Source organism: Lagenorhynchus albirostris, chromosome 20, assembly GCF_949774975.1.
Source record: "Lagenorhynchus albirostris chromosome 20, mLagAlb1.1, whole genome shotgun sequence".
NCBI classification, from domain to species: Eukaryota; Metazoa; Chordata; class Mammalia; order Artiodactyla; family Delphinidae; genus Lagenorhynchus; species Lagenorhynchus albirostris.
Window position 1 is genome coordinate 35,625,560 of NC_083114.1, and position 22,632 is coordinate 35,648,191.

Genomic DNA, 22,632 nt, shown 5'->3' on the forward strand with positions numbered 1-22,632 from the left:
TGCTCTCTCACCTATTCCCAGGCTGGCCCTCCACTCCCCAGGCTCCCTTCACCACCACCACCACCCGCCCCCCACACTGGCCTGGCTGGAGCCCACCCTAATGGAAAACAGAAGCCCCAGAAATGTCGAAAACTGAACGATGGTATGCGAGGCAGCAAGGAGGGGCGGAGACCACCTCCAAGCTAGTGGTGAAAGATGCCAGGAGGGGCAGCAGAGCCCCCCACCCTTCTAGGACCTGGATCGCTGTGGGGCGACAGGCTGCGATGCCAGGCTGGGGAGAGACAGCTCCCAGGACCGGCTGGGCCCATCCTGAAGAGGTCAGGCCCGGGGAAGTATGTCCAGATGCGCCGGCCCATGGCCTCTCCTCTCCTTCCGAGGAGGACTGGCAGGTTCACAGCCAAGCAGAAGTGACCAGCGGTCCTCCAAATGCCCCTGAAACCCTACTTGCCTGTGACCTGGCAGTACCCTGAGGAGCAAAGGGCAGCTTCCCTCCCCGACGTGGCACCGCCAATGAGGCAGGTTGGGCAGGATGCCTCCCCGTCAGTCACCAGGTCCTGGAGACCCTCTGCCACTCAGCCCGGCCAGGGCCAGTCTCACTGTTGGCCTCACCATGACACTCACTGACTCACATACAGGCCTCACAAGCCCCCGGCGCATGAGAGCAGGCCATCTGCAAACAGCTGGGTGCCACGAAGCTCACTTTTCCCCAAGCGAGGAGAAAGGCCCCCCCCCCCCGGCTGGCTGCTGTGTCACAGAAGGGAAACGGAGGCCAGCGGGGGACACAGGAGGCACCCTGGGGCATCAGTTGCACGGGTTAGAGTCAGAGGGATTCCTGGCTCCCTGCCTCCGTGTCTCTCCGGGCCGCCCTGCCGCCTGGCTCGCTGAGTGCGTGCTAACCCGCTAATCCGGGAGGGCTGGGCGCCACACAGGCGCTCAGAAGCCGCTGTGTCAGCCCCAGTGACTCACAGCACTGTGGGGGTCGATCTTGGGGCGCTCCATGGCGATGGTGATGCAGTTGAGGAAGATGATGACGAGGACCACATGGTCGAACATCTTGTGGGTGATGATTCGGTGACACAGCAGGCGGAACCTGCTCCGGGACAGAGGCAAAGGCTGAGTCGGGGGGAGCAGGAGCAGGGGACAGCAGTAAGGGGCACTGCCCCTACCCATCCTGGGCCCTCCCATCCCCGGGCCCCGCTCTCATCCTCCCCCACGTCAGGGGACACTTCTAGCATCCCTGGGATGGAGCTGCAGGAGAATTTCCCACGAGAAGGAGAGGTTGGGGTGCAGGTCAGGGACCCTCTTGCTGACCTTGACTGAGGAGGGAAGATGTAGGCAGACCAGGAGTCTCGCTCCAGGCAGCAGGCAGGGAGCCGGGCCCGGACCCACGCTCTCATCCTTTCCCCTTTGCTCTGTAGAAGGATGGCCCGGGATGTGAGCAGGGCCAGGCCTCCAAGTTCCTGATCCCTGGTTCCTCAGCGGCCCCGTGGCCCTCACGCCTGGTCTACCCTCTCCACTCTGGCCCAGGCCTATGCCTGGCTTCTCTTCCTGTATTCTTAAAACCACCGCAGCATCTCCCCAAAGCCCCCCTCAGCCCCTGAGCATGCCTCACTTCCTTCATCTCCCCAACCCCTCGCTTCCCCCGGGCTCTCCTCTCTTCCCGTCTCTGCCTCCAGCCCAGCCCCCTGCCTGCGTTCCCTCCTTCCCTTCCCGGCGGGCTTGGAAGCCACATCAGTTATCAGACACTGTCCCCATCACAGCTGCCTGTTCGCAGACACACCTGGCATGAGGAGACACTGGACCTTTCTCACATGCTAACCCTGGGGTCCCAGTTCCCTGAGGCCCATCCCCAGGGTTAACGGTGGTGGTGGGGGGGTTGGGAAAAGGGTGAATGGGTAAAAGTGGGTGTGAGATCAAGGCTTGTGATGAGGTAGAGGTGAGAGAGGGGGACAGAGGAGGGTATCAGTTTGGAGAGATGAGTGATGGGTCTTTCTGAGTCACAGTGGGAGGGCCATGAAAGATTCATACGCATCTGCCCGAAGCCATTCTTATCCACCAAGGATGCAGAGCTGCAGACCCAGGCGTGACAAGGATCTGGGGCTTGGTGGGACGGGCAGAGGGAGAAAGGGGCTCTTTGAAGCCTGGCTTCAGGGATGATATCCCTCGAGATCCTTGGGGCGTGCTGGTAACTCCCTGAATGCCATACAACTGGGAGGGGGTCGTCCAGTCCTGCACCAGGTCAGGCACAGCTCCCCTCACTCAAGGTCAGGGGTGAGAGGTCACTGTGCCCACAGGGGCCTCACCAAGTTGCCCTCGTCATCGCCATCGTCCCCATCCAGTGGGGGATCGTCGGGCCGCAGGGCCCGGGTCAGGCGTCCTGGAGCTGACTTGCCGTTGCAATCCTGGTGCTCAGAGGCTGAGCTGCGGCCACTGGCTGTGCGGTGCAGCCCGGGCACCTGCAGTGTGTCCGGCAGGTCAAAGGAGCTCTTAGCTTCCCGCTCCAGGGAGCCCCTGCGGCGGCGGTCACTGCCCGCTGGGCTGGCGCGCTCCTCTTCCGAGCTCTCCTGCTCATCCTGGCTCTCCTGGCCGTCGCCCGACAACAGGGACCTCCGCTCCCCACTCGGGCTCCTCCGCTTCAGGCTGGGGGCGCGGCCCAGGCTGTTCCGGCTGGAGCGCCTGCTAGTCCAGCGGCTCGCTGCGCTCCAGGGACTGTGCGGGGAGCTGCGGGCGCTCGGCTGGGGGCCGAATGGAGGAGAGAGTGGCCTCAGCCAGGGCCTCATGGCCCCACGCCCCTTCACATGCATCCTGGCTCCCGTGAGCCTCTCTGGCCTCACATCAGGGACAGAGGTAGGAGCAGGAGCCCTGGACCTGGATGCCTGGACTCACACCATCTGTGCGACCTTGGGCAAGTCACTAACCCTCTGCGTGCCTCAGTTCCTCATCTGTAAAAGCGATATGACCCTAGCACCTGTTCCTCATTTAGGTGAGCGGCAGTATAAAATCACAGTGAGAGCGTGGGCCCTGACACCAACCTCCTGGATTAAAACGCTGGCTCTGTCGCCTGCTTACTGTGGAGCTTCCCACAGATCACTTCGGCAATCTGAGACTCAGGTCCCCGTCTGAAAAATGGGGATGATATTGGTACCTACCAGATGGTTGCTGTGAGGACCTCGTGCATTAAGAACACTTACACGCAACGTCTAGAACAGCGTCTGGCACGGAATCAGCGACTGGATGGGGTTTGCTATTATTAAGATGAGGCATTCCCTCCCGTTCTACAGAGGGAAATGAGTCTCACCCAAGGACACTCGGGGAAGAGAAGAAATAGAATTAGAACGCTGCTCTTTTGCCCCCAAGGCCAAGGCTCCTGTGCCTGCCTGCATCACCAGCCCCGCTGACGCCCCCTGGGCCTTGTCTACGCCGTGGCTCAGGGGCTGTCTCCCTAGGCCTGCCCATTCCACCTCTCTTCCCTTCTGATGCCTGTACATCTCCCACTGTCGGGCCCCCACAGGCACCCCCTACCGGTGACTTCGTCTCGTGGGGTGCCCCCGGTTCGGCCGACCCACTGCTGCTGGTGCGGCGGGACGCAGGACCCAGAGCCTCGGCCAGGCCAGTGCTGGAACTCTTGGGCAGCGACATGGGTGTGGCGGCCGTGTGGATGATAAGAGGAGGCAACAGGCTCCTCCGCAGCTCCGGGTGCTCTCCCAGAGACACCACTGCAGGGGGAGAGACGGAGAGACCCTGAGTCCACTCAAGGCTGGCCGAGAGCCAGGGGCTGCCCCCGCAGAGAGATACTCACAGGCCAAGCGCTTCTTCCTGTCCCCATCGCCATCCAGGCTGGGCGAGAAGAAATCGGGCTCTGACTCGGACTTGGTGGCGTCTCCCTAGGGTGGGAGAGCAGCGGGCCATTAGGAACCTGGCCGGGCAGGGGTTGGTAGGGCGGACCGAGGTCTCCCTGTCTTCACACACACACACCACATATAGGCCACAAGGAACCAGCAACTACGGCACGAGGCATGCACTGGCTCAGGCCAGACCACCCAGGCTCGGGGCCCAGGGCTCTCAAGGGCCCGTGATACCTCAGAGAAGCCCACGGCTATCCCCAGAACCCACAGCACAACCATCATGGCTGGGACTGGCTTCAAGAATGGCTGAGGGGAGAGGGGATAGCCTGGCAGGCAGGTGGCACAGGCCAGAGGGAGCTGGGGACCTGGGTGAAGTAGTCACTGGAGCCTCATTTCCAAAGGCCACTTGTGCCCTCTGCCTTCCCTCCATGGCTGCCCTCCCCTGAGCCTCAGACCCAAGGCCCCAGAGGAAAACTGAAGGACCCCAGACAGAGCAGCTCAGCCCAAGGACGCGACTTCAGTCCCTCTGCTTCTTCCCTCCATCTTCCCCAAGCCCCCACCTTCTCCCCTGGCCCCGTTTTTACCTCTCTCCCTGGCTCTGGGACAGTTTTTTCTTCCTCCTTAGCAGGTCAGTAGGCTCCCCAGTAATTACACACTTCTCCTTAAGAAGTTATTAAGAAATACTTGATTGCTACTTTTGATAAGGACATAAATATTGCGTAATTGGCATCTCGGGGGATCATTTTCATTAACTCAGTTTACATCCCTAACGAGGCCTTTAATTATCAAGTGGGATCTCCAGGGGGCTGCTTGGGATGTGCAGCGCCAGGGGGTCCCCTGGCAACCCTGGCTTTGCCCGAATTCTGGTGCCAGTGCAGGACACGGCAGGGCACAGGCTCAGTGTGGGGGCCAGGGGAGGAGCACGCCCCCGAGTACCTGCTGGACCTTCTGGGTGGTCAAGGGGCCAGAGACACAGAGGTAGATTTTAAATTCTGGTACGTTCTGGCAAGAGGCACACCCACCCCCACGTCCTCCAAAGCCTTGTTCTGAGCTGAGACAGCTTGTGGGGTCTCCACCAGAGGCTCAAGGCGAGGAGGAGAGGAGAGAGATGGGGGAGCGTACGGTCTGCGGCCACAGATCCCGACTTCGCTGAGGCCCGACGACCCAGACTCCTCGGGGGCCGCAGTGGAGGTACACACATGCGGTGTACCACACACGTGCACACAGAGGATTCTAAGTCCCTTCCTTCTCCGGCCCACCCACTGGTCTGGTGGGACGGATTGGCGCCCTTTGCGGGTAAACAGGGCAGAGGCAAGGAGGCCCTCCCCTCAAACGTCCTCAAGGGGGAAGGGACTTAAAATCAAAGCAAACCTCACGACACCAAGGACCACCATGGCCACCACAGGTTGCACAGCAGCTGAGCGTGAACACAAGCACAGACACGGAGGCAGAATGGGGGCATGGGGCACGGGGGGCATGCCGACTCATGATCGCATACCTACCCCCTGGGAGTCGACAGGCAGCTGAATACAGCTTAACTGTCCACTCGCATCTTCCCGTTTGCTGATTTCCTACAGGGAGAGGGGGAGGCAGGGGACGGGCGCTGGTTACAGGCGCCGGGCTTTCAAACAGCAGCAATGTTGAAAGAGGAGGAAGAAAAGGAGGGGTGCAAACCCAACAGTGGGGGAAATGAGACATGGGGTGGGGGAGGAGAAGGGAGGGAACAGTATGGCCTTCCAGAATTCAACCACAGGCCCTGGAGCCAGAATGAACCTGAAGGGTGAGGGCAGAGGCCACAGAGATGGGAACAAGGGCAGGGAAGGAGACGGAGCCCTCCATTAATCCTAATAATACCAGCTATTGTTCCCTGGGGGCGTGGCAGGCATCACACAGCTGCTGCATTAACACTAGCTCACCTCCTCTCCAGGTGGGAAGGAGGTGCAGCGAGCACCATCTTAGAGAAAGCGCCTGAGGTTTGGAGAAGTTAAGAAAACTGCCCCAAGTCACACAGAGACCGAGAGATGCATCCGGGCCTCGTACCTGAGTCTCCAGCTCACCTTTCACTGGCTCAGAAGCAGCCGGCAGGGAGGGTGGGAAGGAGGGGTGGGTGGAAGTCAGAGGTGGGGAGGAGACAAAAGGCCGGAGCAAGCACAGGCCTCTTCACTCCTAACTCCAAACCAGATGCTCCTACCAAGACGGGGTGTGGCAAGTGACACTGGGATGATGGCTACAGTGTTGTTTGATATCAATCAATGGCCTCACACAGGGCCTGCTGCCTGTTCATTTAATTAAGTGTGCAGATGATAAATATAGAGGGATTCAGGGCACCGCCCCCTGCAAGTCAGAGCATAAACAGCCCAGCTGGCCTGGTCCTCTAGGCGACCCCCTCCCACCTCTTGGCAGGGTGGCAAGGCCAGCAGGGGGCCACCCTTGAGGCCTCCTGCCGGTGACGCCCAACGAAATGGGGGTGGCCACTGCTTCCCCTGGGGTAGGTTGCCTCATTTGTAAAAAAGCAGGTCATCACACAGCAAAAGCCAGCCTCTTCTGCCAGATGGCGGGGCTCCCCCACAGCCACACGTGTGCCCCCTGAAACGCCGTACAGCTGAGGGCAGGAGCCTCTGGAGATGTCCAGGCCACTGGCACTGAGTGACCAACCTCTCCCCCGACTCAGGGCTTCACAGGACAGTGAGAAGCTGGTCCAGCTCCTCACACGGGCACTTCAGGGCCATGCTGCTGCCCACCCCCTTGAAGAGGGGTTGATCCTGAAATCTTTTCTCCGTCATGCCCCGAGTGGGACTCTCTCCCAGGCACTTGTCGAGGAGGGTGTGGCCCCAGGCCCTGGCCAATCCCTCATGCTGGGGCAGCCACAAGCCCCCAGCAGGGCCAGAGTGACCAGGCCAGGCCCAAAGGCCAGGCTGCTCTCCATTCCCACACGCAGCCTTTGCCACTGCCTAGCAACCAGGCTGGCTCAGCGGCTCTCGGTTTAACAAGGTGTCTGCTGGAAGGACCAGTGATGGGGGGCTGCTGCCCGTGCTGGGCGTTTCCAAGACTGCCGAGCTGGCTGAATGGCCACTTGAGGGCGGGAGATAGGCTTGGGGTGTTTTCCATTTCCACAGAGTTCCACAGGAATTTTTCTGCGAGAATGTTAGCTGTCGGGAACTGTGGTTTGGAAGAGGCTGAAGGACCCCTGTCCCCACTCAGCTCCTCTTCCCACAGGCCAAGAGCAGTGGCCAAGTGGTGGGTCTCCATACAGACCTTGGTTCTTGTGGAAGCACGTTGGCACCCTTAACCCTTCAGGCCCCAGGGAAACCCCAAATAAATGTCCCATCCCAGAGAGAGCACCAATGTCCCTCCCTCCCATCGAGAGGCCCAGCCCTCGCCCCGAGGCAGGGCCTGCCTTCCCGACCTGCTGCCCTCCCTGCCACCCAGCGGGGAGGAACTGCAATAATGGGTAACTACGGAATTACAACGGGAGGAGGCCAGTGTGGGAGAGTTACATCCGCACCCACCAGCCCAGCCCAGCCCACGGGGGAACAGCCTTCCCTCGCAAGGCTGGGAAAGAGTCAGAAAATAGATTTTTGTTTTTCCACCGTGTGCTGGGTATTTATAGACCAGGCCGCAGCGGGAGTTTCCATCCGGGTCACCCGGAGAGAACTGGACCGAGAGCTTCTCCACACCCGACCTGGAGCATTTCTAGGTTGAGTCGACCTGCCCTGTGCTAGGCGCTGGGATGCTGGGCCGGGCCTGGGGCTTGGGTGGGAAGAGGGGCTGAGCTAAGGGAGCAGAGCGGGGTGCAGCCCTTCAGGCGGAGGCTGTGTCCTGGCAGGGCAAGGGCGCGATCAATGTAAATCAATATTAATTGATGACGCTGCCTGTGACGAAGGTGATGGAGACTGGGCTGGAAATAGGATGCTCATCTCTGTCATGCCGGCAGCTAATTGGGCTCATTTCTCACCCTGGGCAGCTCAGCCCTGCCCGGGCGCTGGTGGCATCTTCACCAGCTCGGCCAAAGCTCAGATGACTTGCTTGCAAGCTTCCCCCACCCCTCGGCTAAGGTGGGTTCCCTCCAGATGCCCCCGAGCGCACCTGTGCTCAGGGATCCAGCCGCACCGTGTGCCGACACTCACCCCGTCCAGCTCTCTAGGGACGCCCCTAGCCGGCTCTGCGCGGGAAGCCCACTCAGCAGCTAACCTTGGATCCAGAGACGCTCTGCCGCAACGACCACCGGGTCTCCCGAGTGCCGAGGGGCTGCCTGAAACCCAGAACTCCCACCCCTAGGTCCCCAGCCTGGTCTGAGGGGCACATCCTGCAGAACCTCCCAGGACACCACAGCTCCGGCGGGGCCGCCGATTCCTCCTGGAAGTGGACGGCTGAGGGCAGGGGGTTACCTCCGCCTGGAAGCCCTCCACCAGAATGGCAACGAGCAGGTTGAAGAGCACGTAGTTGCCAAAGGTCATGAGGGCAATGAAGTAAAGGGCAGCCCAGGACGACGTGGAGGCCATTCCGTTGTAGAGCACCTTGTTCCAGTCCTCCTGGGTCAGGATCTGCCGGCCGAGGATGGGAGTCAGGGCCTTCACCGGGGGCACCCCACCACCCTGCCCACCCTGCCCTGTTACCCTGGCACCTGAAAGACAGTGACGATGGCCCAGAGCAGGGAGTCAAAATTCTTCCGGTCCGGCAGCGTGTCCCCATCCCTCTCAGAGGCAAATTTGCAGCCGAAAAGATGCATACCCAGGATGCTAAAGACACGGGATGGGGATCAGGGCCCCGGCGAACCCCGCCCCTCAGGCCCTCACCCCGCTGGCATGGATGCCGCACCTGCCTCACCTGAAGATGAAGATGAAAAGCATGAGCAGCATGCAGAAGGTGGCCACGTTGTCCATGGTCTTCATGAGCACCACGAGCTGCCGCTGCAGCGCCGGCAGGAAGCGCACCAGCTTCAGCACCCGCATCAGGCGGAAGGTCCGCAGCACCGACAGGCCGCCCCCCTGCTGGCCCACGATCTCCCACACGCTGCAAGGGGCGGGGGAGGGGCGGGAGGCCTGAGCCTGAGCCTGAGCCCGCTGCATACTCACCCTCCTCCTGCCCCGTCCTTTAGGGGGGCCCAGCAGCACCTGAGGGGCTGGACTGACCAGCCCTGAGAAGGTGGGCCACAAGGGGCCCTCGGGCCTCCAGGCAGGAGCTCGAAGATCTGGGCGACAGCTCCAGCCCTCCCCACCTCCCCTCTAGGCCAGTCCTCTCCCTCAGTCGGCCAATGCCGCAGCCTCAAGTTATGGAATGTTTGCTTTGTTCTCTTCTAATGAAATCTAAAGCCAATTCCAATAAAGCAGTTCTTCTGGCCCAGGGCCTGGGGGGTGTGGGGGGCAGTGGAGCGCTTTCCCAAGGTCTCGGAAACCCTAAAGCAAGTTGCCAGCATCTGCGACAGTCTCCAAGCGCTTTGTAAGCGGGGACAGCTGGCTGGGCCTTACACCTCCTCCAACTCCTCTCCAAAGCCAGCTCCCCAGTCCTTGCCCACCCCAGGTCTGCATGGGGTCGAAGACAAGGAGTGGAAACGAGAGCAAAGACTTCAGAGGGGCCCAGCCAAAGCGGATAGGAGGCCACGTTCCGCGTGAGCAAGGTGAGGCCTAGGGAGAGGGTGGAGCGCAACGTTGGGGGCATGGAGAATCCTCAGCTGGGGGAGTGTAGAGCCTGTGGGTCAGCGGGGCCTGATTCCAGATCCCTCCACCCCAGAGGCTGTGTGGCTCCTCGCCCCAGGCTACCCCGAGGACATTCCTCAGGCAAGAGGCAGCAGAGGGGCCATCGTACCTGATGACAACAATGACACCGTCGAAGATGTTGTAGGGGTTCTTGATGTAGCCAAAGGGACCATACACGAGCAGCTTCAGTAGCATCTCCAGGGCAAAGAGGCTGGTGAAGACGATGTTGCTGATTTCCAGGGCGTTGGTGAGCTCCTCAGGCTGGAGGACAGGGTGGGCATAAAGCAGCAAGGCTTGTCCCTGAGCCCTTCATCCCAGTCCTCCCAAACACCTGGCCACATGGAGAGGGGGAGAGGGGACAGCAAGCCAGTGGGTGGGAGTGGGCGTGTTGGGAGAGGGGCGTGGTGGTGCTGAATGCTCAGGCTAATGGGGAGGACCCTCCCCCAAAGGGTGCATGAGAAAATGCACTCAGGGGCGGCCACTGCACAAAGCCCCTAGCCCCTGGCCATTTCCAGCTCTGGGTCTCAGACCCTGGGGCCACAGGCTCAGGGGAGGCCTGTGCTGCGGGTTCTGCCCACCTCCCACTGGGTGCTCCGAGACCCATCCTGTCCTGTGCTACCGTGTCAGCTCAGCAGGCCCAGGCCAGCAGTGCACTGATGCTGGCCGGTACCAGAGGGCGATTGCCAAGACCTCACACACATACGCGGTCACACAGCCACATGCAAACCACACGTGGACTTGGCAGCACGCTCTCTTGGACAACTGTTGAGACGTTGCTTTCTTCCAGACACGCACACACTGCATACAGGTACACACAAACGCACACACATGCACACACACATATACATAAACACACGAACAAGTATACACACGCAATACCTGCGTGCATGTACACACAAACACACTGACGAGCAGAAGGGAGACCCCAGGAAGGGTTGTCACAGATGAGGTGGCACCTGGAGCTGCTACCCGAGTCTAGGACACCCAGGTTAATTCTCTGCCTGTCCTGTCAACTCACTGCGTGACTGACCTCCAGCAAGATCCTTAACCTCTCTGGTAATTACTTTTATGCTCCTACCCAGGGTCTGGGATTGGGACTAAGGATACAACCTAGAGAGGTCGTCGGAACTAATGACAAACTCTACTTCATCTGCTATTCCAGTGCAGAATATTAAGTACCTCCTCCCTTTTAATATTAAGTACCTACTGTATAATCCACCAGGTACTGTAAAATCCACCAGGTACGCAAAAACATGCCAGCTGTGCTCCCTGCCTCCTAGGAGCTCAGAGTCTAGCTGGAAACAAGTTGTACACACACAAAACAGCTGAATAACCACAAGAGACCTTAGATGCTTTGGTGCCAAAAGAAATTATCCAGACAGTGAATCCAGGAGTCCAGGGGAGAGAAGGTGAGGGAGGAGCACACTGGGAAAGCCTTCATCGGGAGGCAGCACTTGAAATGAACTCTGAGGGTGAGTGGGGTCTCTCCAGGCAGAGGGAAGGGGAAGGCATCACAGGGTCGAGCCAGGGAACGAGCCATGTCTGGGTAGAAAGGGAGGGGCCTGGCCAGGCTGCAGGCTGCAGCTGCAGAGTGAGATATGAGTGGCTCAGTGGAGCCCACTGCCCACCTGATGAGGTGTCTTGACCACCCAAAAGCCCAAGATCCGTAGTAGCTACTCAAGAAGTTTGAATTAAATAACCAAGTGAAGCCCTTAGTCCATCAGACACCTCCCCCCGTTTACTCAGCTGCCTCATCTGGCCGGCTGCCCAGGTAGGTCACCCAAACATGCAGCCAGGCCCTGGGCACCGCCAAATGTATCCTAATGGCCCCAATATGTGTGGCCAGCCTGGGTGGGAGGGGGTAGAGCTGGAAGGCAGGGTCTTCTGATTGACTAGCAGGTGAGGGGCATTTGGGGTCTCAACAGCTACTTAGAAGGAGAGAAGCTCTCAGCCCACGGATGGATTCTCTCCAAAGACAGGTCTGGGGAGCAGGGCCGGGGTCAGCAGGCGGGGCCGAGAGCCAGCTGTCCAGAGAGCGAGTGGCTGTCGTGGGGGCCAGTGTGGCATGGAGCCCGTTGCTCCAGCAGATCTTGAGTGAGATTTTGCTCTCAGACTGTGAGTGGGGGCATGCCACCTGACCTAGCAAATAGGGTTCACAGGGAGACAGGACCTTCGGTCCCTCCAGCGGGAGCACAGTGCAGGTGGTGGGGAAGGGGCCATGGTCAGGACAACTAAATCCCAGAGCTCAGGGACTTCCCTGGGGGTCCAGTGGTTAAGAATCCGCCTTCCAATGCGGGGGACGCGGGTTTGATCCCTGGTCGGGGAACTAAGATCCCACATGCCGCGGGGCAACTAAGCCTGCGTGCGCAACTACAGAGCTCATGCGCCTCAACGAGAGTTTGCGTGCTGCAAACTACAGAGCCCACACACTCTGGAGCCCGCGTGCCACAACTAGAGAGAGAAAACCCGCACGCCACAGCTAGAGAGAAGCCCGTGCGCCACAAAGAAGACTCCGCATGCTGCAACTAAGACCTGATGCAGCCAAAAAAGAAAAAAAAAAAAAAAAAGCCCAGGGCTCAGACCCTCCTCCTGCCTAAGTGGATCTCCCACTTTCTGCTCCCAAGTGCAGTCTGTTTCAGAAAGCCATGGTCAGTGAACCTGCCTCCCTGTCACTCTGCAGGCTGCCCAGTCGTCCATCCTTGGACTGGATAAAGATTGGATTGGATTGGTAAGCACAGGCCACACTGGTGCGATGCTCTGTGGGTTCCCAGGCTCAATGTGTGTCTCATCTTGTGTCATCCACACAACAGCCCCCCCCACCCTCATTTTGCAGATGAGCACAAGCGGTCATAAGATGGTGCATGACCAGCACAAAGTCATAGGGCAGAGGGAGAGCCAGGGAGCGGGACCCAATCCCCCCTTCCTCCGAGTCCAATAATACTAGGCTGTCGGGATCCAAGAGTGCAGTGAGGGGCCTGTGAACCCAGACACGGGGATGGACTGAATATATAATGTGTCTTCTTACATATATAAAATTATATTTCACATGAACGTAGATGTATGAATAAAGAATGAGTTTGAAAGCATAACTGAGGTGCATGTATAATGGGTGAATTTTACGACATATAAATTACACATCAAAAAGAACCTGTCGGAAACAAAAATTACTAAAGTAGTGAAAGCACTATAGCTTCTGCTATCATGTATTCACTTAATTAGGGAATGCTTAAAGTACAACTACTACCAGGAGTGTGGAGGAGGGGTGTTCTCACCGTTTCCTGGCGTTGTCTACAGGGCTTGCGACAGTCTGTACCTGAGGGCTCACAGATACACACAGACACACACACTCACCCGCCAGCGCACCGACCAAGAGCCTCATCAGAAGGATGGTGTGGGCTCCCCCAAGGCCTGCGTGTCACTGCCCTCGTAAAGGGGTGGCGGCAAAGCCTGGAGCTGCAGCGCGCCCAGCCAGCCTCCAGGAGGCAGTGGGACCCAAGAAGCAGGTCGAAAGGAGGGCCTGGCACTCTCCCCCCCTTCCCCCACCCCCGCCTTCCCTCTCTCTCCTCACTGCACACACTTAGGGGCAATGCCTACTCCCTTCCAAGGCTCCGGTATCCCCCATGATCCATGGGAAAAAATCCTCCTCCCCCAGACAGCCAGGCCTGTCCAAGTTACTAAATTGGAAGCTGGGAATGTTCTGTAAATGCAGGACGAGGACACAGAGACTCAATCTTAGCAACACCGTTGCCCCAGGGACCAGAGCCGTGATCACAGCCACTGCAGCTGCAAAGGGAGGGGGTGGGAGCCAACTTCTACGAGTGCCCTCCACGGGCCCTGCCCTGCTACTACCTTCCTCCCAGGAGTTCATTTCCTCCCTGCTCACACCAAACAAGGGAGGGATGTGGGCTTCCTTGACGGCAGGGAGACTGAGGCTCTGAGGTGTGGTGACCTGATGGAGGTCACACCGCTCACTTAGAAAGGTGCTGAGCAAGGTGCGTCTGCACGTCCCTCCACACCTGTCCGTGCTGCTGCCCCCGCCACACACCCAGACAGCCCACACAGACTCACACAAGCCCATCAGGCTGCCAGGTAGTCCCTTCTCTGGTCTAGACTGCATCCTCCCTCCTGTTCACGAAGGTCAAGGCCCAGTGGGGGCTTCTGCGAGTGGAGGCCAGGCAGCCTGAGCTTCTCCCACCCAGAGGCCCCAGGCTCTTCTCTGTGCTGACGCTAACTGTAAATCTCCCATCTTCCATCTCCCAACGCTTCCCCTCCCGTTAGCCTGTCAGCTTGGAGTAACTGGGCCCCTGGTAAGCTGCTCAATACTTCCCAGCCCCAGGACTCCCCTGAAACCCAGAGCACCTCCATCCACTAACCCTTAAAGTGCTCATGGCGTGCACAGCACTGCTAAGAGGTGGGGTCGAACCTGAATGCAGGAGGCCTGCCAGCTCGGAGACTTTCCACCTGGGTGACCTCAGGCAAGTCCTTTAACCTTGCTGGTTCCCAGTGGCCTCTTCTATTAAACAGGGTAACACCTCCTTGTGACGAGGCTGCCTTGCCAGATATAGGAGTTAAAGCCTGTGAACACACCCAGGCCAGAGTCCTGCTCAGGCGGCCCCGTGGGCACCGACAGTGGCAGCAGTCCTCACATGTGGCAGGACAGAGAGCCTGCAGGGCCGAAGCTAAGCACCACGTGTGGCAGACACAAGAAGGGCCCCAGGCGCTCAAACTGGCTGAGGTCAGTGGGCCAGTGGGGAGGAGGCAGCGGGAGGAGAACTCCCGTGGAAGGCATCCCCGGCCAGAGCGGCGTGAGCAGAGGAGCAGAGGAAGGAATGTGCAGGGCATACTCCAGGACCAAGGATCAAGTGTCTGCCCTGGTCAGAGGGTGGGAGGGACCACTGGGGAGCAAGGCTGCCAGGTAGGTGGGGCCCAGCCAGAATGGCCTTGACTCCGCTCCACGACTTGACTCAGGCTGGACTCGCCTCTGCCCACGATGCTGCCATCGAGGCTTCTGGGGGGAGGGGGGAGAGGTGCAAAGCAGTATATTAAGAAGATTAATCTGCTGCAGTAGTGGCAGCGTGCGGATGGCTTGGAGAGACAGAGATGGAGACCAATTAGGGGATACTGCAGCGGTCCAGGCGCGAGGCCTGAGAGCCAGCTCTGGCAGACAGGGATGTGCCTTTTGCAGGGAAGGTGCAAGGCGGGGACAAGCCAGACCAGACCTGAGGGGAGGCCTGTACGAGTCACCCCAACCCTGCCAAGCTCCACCTTCGCCCCCATCTCCTCAGCTGCCACTTCTTCCACGGACCCTGAAATCTCTGCTCCCCAATTCTGACTCCTCAGCTCACCTCACCTCTGCCTTTGACAGTCCTGCTTGCTGATTCCACACCCAGAAGAGGTGGTGCAGGTGGGCCGCAGTGATGGGGTGAGTGTCACTGGGTCAGTGGGGCCTCCCGCCTTCTCCTCCTTCTCCAAGGAGGTGTGGGAAATCAGGGCACGCCTGGGCGGCAGGAGGTTTCTAGGAGACCTCACAGGCCTCATCATACAGGCCTTGCTTTGCGCCGTCCCCCTGGAAGCACTCTAGCTTGGAACGTCGCCTCTCAGCACGTTCTTCTCGCCCCTCATGCCCGCTGGGCCCATTGTTAGGTGTCACTGTGCCCCAGTGCCTCGTAACCAGCGGCACTTTAGCCCCTCCCCGTGGTCTCCTGTCAGCTCCCCAGAGCCACCCCAAGGGAACACACAAGCCAGGTAAGTGCAAGGCAACCCCAGTGCTCGCTCAGCTTGCAGAGTCGACCCAAAGCTTCTGTGACTTAAAATTTTGGATCTGTGGTCCCTGCCCCTCACCCGCCTGCACAGTCTCTCAGCCCAGCTGTGGTGGACCATTTAGAGGCTGCCCTCAGGCCACAGACCTCAGAGGGCTCCTCCTGTCTTGCCAGCTCCAGCCCAGGTAAGTCCCCACCCCCTCTGCCTCTCTGCTGCAGCTGTCGAATTGCTGAGCTCTGCTAGTCAGGAACCTGTGCTGACTGGACGGGAGAATACCCTGCTGGGGGACCAAGGGCTGCTCTGTGCCGGGATTCATCTTCCTCTATTGTCGGATCTCCACCTTTCACCCCCAAGAGCTGCCTCAGACACTTTCCCTCTCCTCGGCCCCTATCCCCACTCCCAACCTGGCCTCCTGCTTCATGGGGCTCCAATTCCTGCCCCCAGGCAGCTGTGTGTCCTGCAACCTACTCACCTCTCTTCCCTCCTGGAAGGCAGCCAGCCCCTCCTCCATCCCACACCCGCCCACCATGCTCCCCTGGAATCCATTTCATTCCATCAGTTGTCCCTGTTTCCCTCACTTCTCCAGTATCACTTCCCCTGCCTAAAAGCGGAAGCCTTCGCATGGATCCGGGCCTATTTACGCCTGAACCCCAGGCCCCACCACTCCAGCTCTCTCCAAGAACCCTCTTCCCAGCCCTCCTCCTCCGGATGCCTGGGCAGGACCTGAGCCTGCTGCAAGCCACCCCCCCGGCCCCCCCGCCTGATGACTACCTCCCTCTGCTTCCCTGACCCTGTGTGGGCCACCTCCTGCCCTCTTAGGGCTCTTCTCCCTCTCCCGCTGCCTTTCTCCCCTCAGGCCAACATTCCTGAGTTCAGCAGAACCCACATCCCCCCTGGTCTCCCACACACCCCCCATCGCCCCATCCTCCATCTCCCACCTCTCCAGATGTCACTGGGGTGTGGACAATGCAAAACAATCTCCTTCCAAGCCTTGGTTCCTCACCCAGAGAGCCAACCTGTCTGACAGCCTTCCCGGGATGGCCCAGGGCCAGCTCAAGGGCGGCAAGTCCAAAACAAACCCTCTCACCTCCTCTCCCAAACCTGCTCCTTTCCCGACCTCCCAGCTCCATCCCTCTCCAGGATTCAGTTTTGGAACCTAGGAGTTATCTAGGATTTATGCCTGCCCTTCATCCCTCCAGCAGCAGGTGCCCGGGCCCACAGACCTTGGCGATGGAATGGCTGTGCCCCCACCCGCTCGTCCTATTCCCCCTCCGCCATACTGGGGGCCCTCATTGCCTCTGATCTGAACCATAGAAATAGCCTCCGGGTCCCTCCCCCAAACCAGCCCACACCTAACTGGAAGCTCCAGCTTCCACAGCACTGCTGGACTCACTTCACTGCTGCTCAGACAACTCGGGGTGGGGTGGGGGAGGCAACACGACGGCCCTTCAGAGCATCCTATGCCCCCCTGTGCATTCCCAGGCCAGGCTGCCAGAATGCCCCCCAGTCCCTCCACCGGAACCCTCTGCTCCTGGCCTCAGCTACCAATCCCACTTATCTTTCAAGACCACCTTTAAAAGCCACCTCCTCCAGGAAGCCCTCCGAAATCCCCCATCTGGGTGTAAGCATCTGTCCTCTGTCCCCGGAAGTCTCCCTTATGGCATTTGGCATAATCATCCGTGAAGCAGAATGACTTTTGTGCTGGAACCTAAGTTTCTTGGGTGCTCCTGGCACCGCCCCCACCCCCATTCTATTATTCTATTCTAACGTGCTGTGCACAGGAGGTGCTCCCCACGTTTGCTGAATTGGGGGAGTCTTAGAGCCAGATGACACCTGGAGGAATGTGAGCACCCCTTTTGCTGGCCATCTCCAAAACAGCACCCTTCTCCCTCCCACCTCTGGAGGACCTTTGAAAGTCTGGGACCAGGGCAACTGTGAAAGGTCATCCCCCCAGGTCTTGCTTGGCCCTCAGCCCCAGCTCCTCTGCCTGGAGGCCAAGGACTCCTGGGAGGCCCAAGGAACAGGACAGGTGTCTGTAAACCCCTGTCCTCGAAGGCCACACTGGGGTATATCCATGCCTGTGTCTATCTTCTGGGAAAAGGGTCCCAGCTTTCAGCAGAATCCAGAAGGAGCCCGTGAATCCCCTCAAAGTTAAGACCTACCGCATCTGGACTCTCCCCCACCCCACCCCACCCCACCCCACCACCAGCTTCCCTTGCCCTGAACAGCTGACTTCACTCACTTATAAATAGAAACGCTCCCTGGACATGTATCTAGAGTGTCAGGATGGGGAAACAAGCAGAATCATCACCTGCCCTGTCCTCCCCTGGCCTGAAAGGCTGTGTATTCGGGACCCTCCCTCTCTCTCCTCTGCAGGCCAGGAGACCACTGGGCTGTGTGCCCTCCCCACCTCCCCACATGCTGTTGTCCCTCTTCTAGAATATGAGGTTGGCCCCTGCCCTCAGCAGCCCCAAACCAGGAAGGGGGTGATTAGGAAGCTCCTGTGTCCTTAAGACCCCATTCTGGAGGGGCCTCGCCCCCACACATACTCAGGCAGGGACAGGTTCCAGGAGACAACCTCTCTTTTGTGCTCCAACAGCACGCTGGATGTCCCACGGGCACCTTGTAATGCAATGCCCTCCAGCCCAACTCTGCACAAGCCCCAGTGCTTGCCCCTGAAGCGGAAACCTGGGTGTCATCCTCGCCGCCTCGTCCCCACAGATATCCAACTGGTGTTGAGGTCTCCAGATTCAGCTACCTGCCAGCTCTCCCCGGCACCGTTCTCTCTGTCTCCAGGGACAGAGATGTGTGAACTGGCCAGACCACTGCAGTAGCCCTCTGGTGGGCCTCCCTGCCTCCTGTCTCCCTCTCCCTTCTACTCCCCACGTGGCTTCCGGAGGCCTTTTCATAGAACAGAAACACATATCATCGACCTGCTTAAAACCTTTTTGGGGAACCTGTCACCTTCAGGATAAAATAAATCCAAACTCCTTCCTATGCCTCTCAGGACCTAGCTTTGAGTTTTTTTCCAAACTCATCTCTTGTTACTTGCCCATCCCAGCCCCCACCCAGTGCCCTATTCGTTCTGAACTCCTTATAAATCTCTTCATTTTTTGTGTCTGGTGCCTCTGGCCCTCCCCCATGCTGTGCCCTACCCTCTACTCTTCACTAGCTACTTCCCAATCTCCATTCAAACTCAGCTCTTAGGTCATGTCCTACTGAAGCCCTCCTTGAATCCTTTCCCCAGTCTGGGTCATGGGTGACTCCTCTGTGCCTCCTTTCCAAGCACGTATTACATCAAGTTAGTGTGACGTTTACTTGTCGGTGAGGTCTTGGAGAGGAAGGACAGAGTGCCCCGGCCCAGTGTTGTACTGGAGCGTCTGGGTGTGCACCTCTCCTCCCAACTCCACATGCAGTGACATCACATTGGTAGCTTGAAATCAGCGATAGTGGAAGCATTTACACCATGGAAATTGGCAAATACTGTAAACACCACAAATCAGGACAATTTTTTCTTTTTAAAGGGCTGGTTATTAAACATTTATCAGCATGCCACTGCTTAGGCCCAGCTCTGATGCACAGAAAATGTGTGTGGAATGGATGGATGGATGTATAGTTCACAAGCTCCCTGTTCCAGGCACTGCCCCCTAGTGGGTGGGGCACACACAAGCCCGCCCTCCATCAGATCACACTTCCTATCTGAAGTTATATTCTTGCTCCCTCCTCAGAGTCCTCCTCACCAGTGTCTTTGTCCTCCTCACCAGTCTCTCTGCACAAACTACCTGCCACTTCTCCGCCAGCTGGTGGGTTAAGGGGTGGGAAAAGCAGGAGAGTGTGGACAGCATGGGGCCCACCTCGGGTAGCGTGGGGTATGACAGAATGGATGCTACCTTGGTCAAGAGGTTGGTAGAGAGCAGCGGGTTTTCCTGTTCTAGACAGGAAAACCGAATGATGGGTAAGATAGGTGACAGTGGGAGAGGACAGGTCTGGAAAGGGCACCAGCAACGGGCTGGGCTCCTCCCCCAGGGAAGCACCAGCAACACCCTCTCCAGTGTCCAACAGTCTAACAGTCCAACGCCAAGGTCGATGGATACAACTGCCTCATGAAGAGCACTGCAGGAAGCCATGAGCCTCTGGTCCTCGCCTCCGAGCACCTGCAGACGCTCCTCCTCGCTGTGTCTCTCAGCTCTCTTGCTCAACTGGCTCCTCCTCTCCTTCATCTGAGGCTCCATTGGAGCCTGCTCCGTCTATCCTTGTTTACATCAGGGTCTTGGTCTGTCTTTGGCTCCCTCTCTGTATCTGTCTGTGTCACCCCTACATCTGTCTGCGTCACCCCTACATCTCTGTGCCTCCACCTGTCTCTGTCTCCTCCCCGTGAGTCCCATCTCCCTCTCTATATCTCTGACCTTCTTGTCTCTGTGTCTCTGCCTTCCTGTCTTTTTATCTCTCTCCCCCTGGGTCTCCATCTTGCTCTCTGTGCCCCCATCTCCCTAACTCTGTCTCTCCCTCCCTTTCTCTTTCTGTCTCCCTCTGTGTATCCATATCCTCCGCTGTGTCTCTGTCTTTCGGCCTCCATGTCTCCTTGCATCCTTCCCTGCTCCCCTCAGCCTGCTCAGGCTCAGGGACCCAGATGGCGGGACATTCATGCCGCAGCGCCTGCAAGCACAGGGCCACGGCTGCTTCTGGGATTTTCTACTGCTCCCAGCCCCTGAGCCTGCCGGGGCCGCAGTCAGTCCTCTGCCTGGCCTGCTGGTGACTCTCACTCACCCATATGGGGCCCTCGGCAACCAGGTATTGGGACAAACTCCTCCCTGGAGCAGACATTGTGCCACCACTGAGTGGGGACTCCCTGCTGCTGAGGACTTGGGAGGCTGTCCCCCGCTTTCCTCAGGAGCTTGGATAAGGAGATGTTGCAGGCACCGTGACTGGTTGCTATTGCTTCTTCCCCAAGGGGGTGTCCTTCCTGATGTCTAACTGAAAGCCCTCTTGCTGCAGCTTCATCTGCCCTCGGTCTCTGTGACTCAGCTTCTTTCCAGCACACTCAAAGCCTCCACCGGCAGCCGAGGAGGTGCCCCGGGGGGAGGGGCATCTGACCACGGCCAGAACTGGGGTAAGGGAGAGGAGGCTGGGATTCGGGCTCGGGAGCTGGCGTAATGGGAGCTTAGGAGCTGCCGCCACCTGGATTGCGGCAGTAGAAAATGCCGCCACAACCAGCCTGACAGAGCAGAGCACCTCTCCCCAGGAGGCTGGCTGAGCAGGCGTGAGACGCACACACCCACGCGCCATGCGCCCAGACACAACACGCCCACCAAAGTGCCGTACTCCCCACCTGCTGACCCTGCAGCCGGTGTCCTGCCCCGCCTCCACCTCACCTCCATAGGAAAGGAACAGGGTATAGCCGGCTGGGTGGGGGTCACTGAGGCAAAAGGAAGGGGCATCAACATGGTTGATGGCGATGTGGGAGGGGCTGGGGTGCACCCGGCTGGACAGGGCAATTGGGGTAGGAGCTGAGTGGGGTGGAAGGTAAGGGAATTCAGAACCCCCTGAAAAGTGAACATCGCACGTTTGCTCCAGCCGGGCTTGGACCTAGGATACCCAGCCTCGACCCAGACCCACTCCCGGCACTGCCCCGTGACCACGCCCAGCGGAGCCCAGGACCTGCCCCATGGTTGCCCCACCCCTGTCACACCCGTGCGTGCGTGCGTGCGTGCGTGCGTGCGTGCGCGTGCGTACGAGCCCACTTCGTCTGGCTCCACGTGCCTGTACCCATTAGGTTGGGGCAGTACCTGGCTTCGGTCGGCACCAGGGAAGGTCTGGCAGCCCCGACCCTCCCTGAGCCCCAGGACAGTGAGAACACCCAGGGGAGAAGAGCACAGAAGGGCCTGTGAACCGCAGCACCTGCCTGCTGGCCTCCCTCGTTTCCCAAGAATCTGACAAGGGGATGACCTGGAAGGCCAAAATGGGGGGAAGGGCTGCCTTCTGAAAGGATTCCTGTGGGGGATGAAGCCCAGGCCGGTTGTGAGGCCCCATGGTACCTGCTCCCACCTCCAGTGTGGGAGTGGGGCCAGTGGGGTTCCCCAGGCCACCCCTTCTGTTCTTGCACAGCTCTGCGAGAGAAGACAGCCTCCTCCCCCTCAGCGCAGATCCCATTGCCTGCAGCCGTCAGCTCCGCAAAACAAGCCTGCTTCCTCTTCCACATGACAGCCCTTCAAATATTTGAAGACAGCTCTCCTGTCCCTGCTGAGCCTCCTCTTCTCCTGACTAAACATCCAGGTTCTTAGAACGATTCCTCAAGCGCAATGGTTTCAAGTCCCCTCACCATGCTGGGAGCTCTCTTCCACCTAGAGCCGCCCTCCCCGTTCACAGCACGGCTCCCAGAACAGAGGCCAAGAGCAGATGGCCTCCCTCCCTACCCCGCCCAGGGGCAGGCTCCAGCCCTCCACTCCTCACCTCCACCTGCACAGCCCCCTGCTGCCTCCAGTCAATCACACCCCTAATTACTGAGTCCGGTGAATGCCCGGGGGCCCAGCCCACCCCCTGTATGTGACTTGTCCCTCCAAAAAGGCCTTGCCCCCATCTGATGCTCATCGCTCATTTAAATTCTTTAAAGCCCACCTCCTCTCAGAAGCCTTCCCAGATGAAACACACCCAGCTCAGACCCTGCCCCTGCCCTGGGCAACCTCCACACTCAGAGACTGTATGACATTCACTGGCTTTCACGCTCCAAAGAGAACCCCGCATGGGTGCATCTCCCTCCTGTCCTCCTCCCTGTCATGCAAGCTAGCAGCATGGAGAGGAGACCGAACACGGGGTGGGAGGGGAGGAAGGCAGAGGGTCCCCAGCCCAGGGACCGTGCCCTTGCCCGTGTCCCTACCTGCTCGTGGTATTCGATGCCCATGCTGAGTGTGTTGACCAGGATAGCAATCATGATTCCCCGACCAAAGTACTTGCTGTCCACAATCTTCCGAAAGGTGTCACAGACCAGCCTCCAGAAGGCCAGCACAGAGTTGGGCTCCACGTCCAGCCCCAGGCTCCGTCGACGCCAGCTGTGGGGATTCTGGCGGTCACCGTGCTGGGCGTCCTGTGTGAACTCATAAACTGCCTCGCTGTCTGAGTCAGGCATCTCGTGGCCGGCGAGCTCCACCTCCCCTGCCCCAGTCCGGACACAGTAGGGACAGCTGTCTGGGCCACAGGCTCCACTGTCTGCCTTCAAGCAAGGGCTGGAGATCTTGCAAGAGCTTTGGCAGGTGCCTGGGACAGGAGAGTAGAGGTTAGAGACTCCAGGGTTTCCAACTTGGGGTCACCCTTCCCTCAGAGTGTGTATAAAATGA

The 22,632-nt window shown here is 59.0% G+C and overlaps 1 protein-coding gene across 14 annotated transcripts in view; it reads right to left on the reverse strand.

The window, feature by feature from the left end:
* The window catches only part of CACNA1G (calcium voltage-gated channel subunit alpha1 G), a 62,448-nt gene that overhangs the window by 23,203 nt on the left and 16,613 nt on the right, over positions 1 to 22,632 (reverse strand). For all 14 annotated transcript variants that reach the window (XR_009537677.1, XM_060135018.1, XM_060135017.1 and 11 more), the window contains 10 exons: positions 22,176 to 22,552; positions 9,651 to 9,802; positions 8,673 to 8,858; positions 8,470 to 8,584; positions 8,234 to 8,389; positions 3,800 to 3,884; positions 3,523 to 3,716; positions 2,304 to 2,735; positions 1,312 to 1,412; positions 967 to 1,090 (listed from right to left, as the gene is read on the reverse strand). Coding sequence is in view for 13 of the 14 variants with exons in the window: in XM_060135018.1 (XP_059991001.1) it covers positions 967 to 1,090; positions 1,312 to 1,412; positions 2,304 to 2,735; positions 3,523 to 3,716; positions 3,800 to 3,884; positions 8,234 to 8,389; positions 8,470 to 8,584; positions 8,673 to 8,858; positions 9,651 to 9,802; positions 22,176 to 22,552 (1,922 nt within the window). In the remaining variant the exon portion in view is untranslated. The remainder of the gene's footprint in view (positions 1 to 966; positions 1,091 to 1,311; positions 1,413 to 2,303; positions 2,736 to 3,522; positions 3,717 to 3,799; positions 3,885 to 8,233; positions 8,390 to 8,469; positions 8,585 to 8,672; positions 8,859 to 9,650; positions 9,803 to 22,175; positions 22,553 to 22,632) is intronic.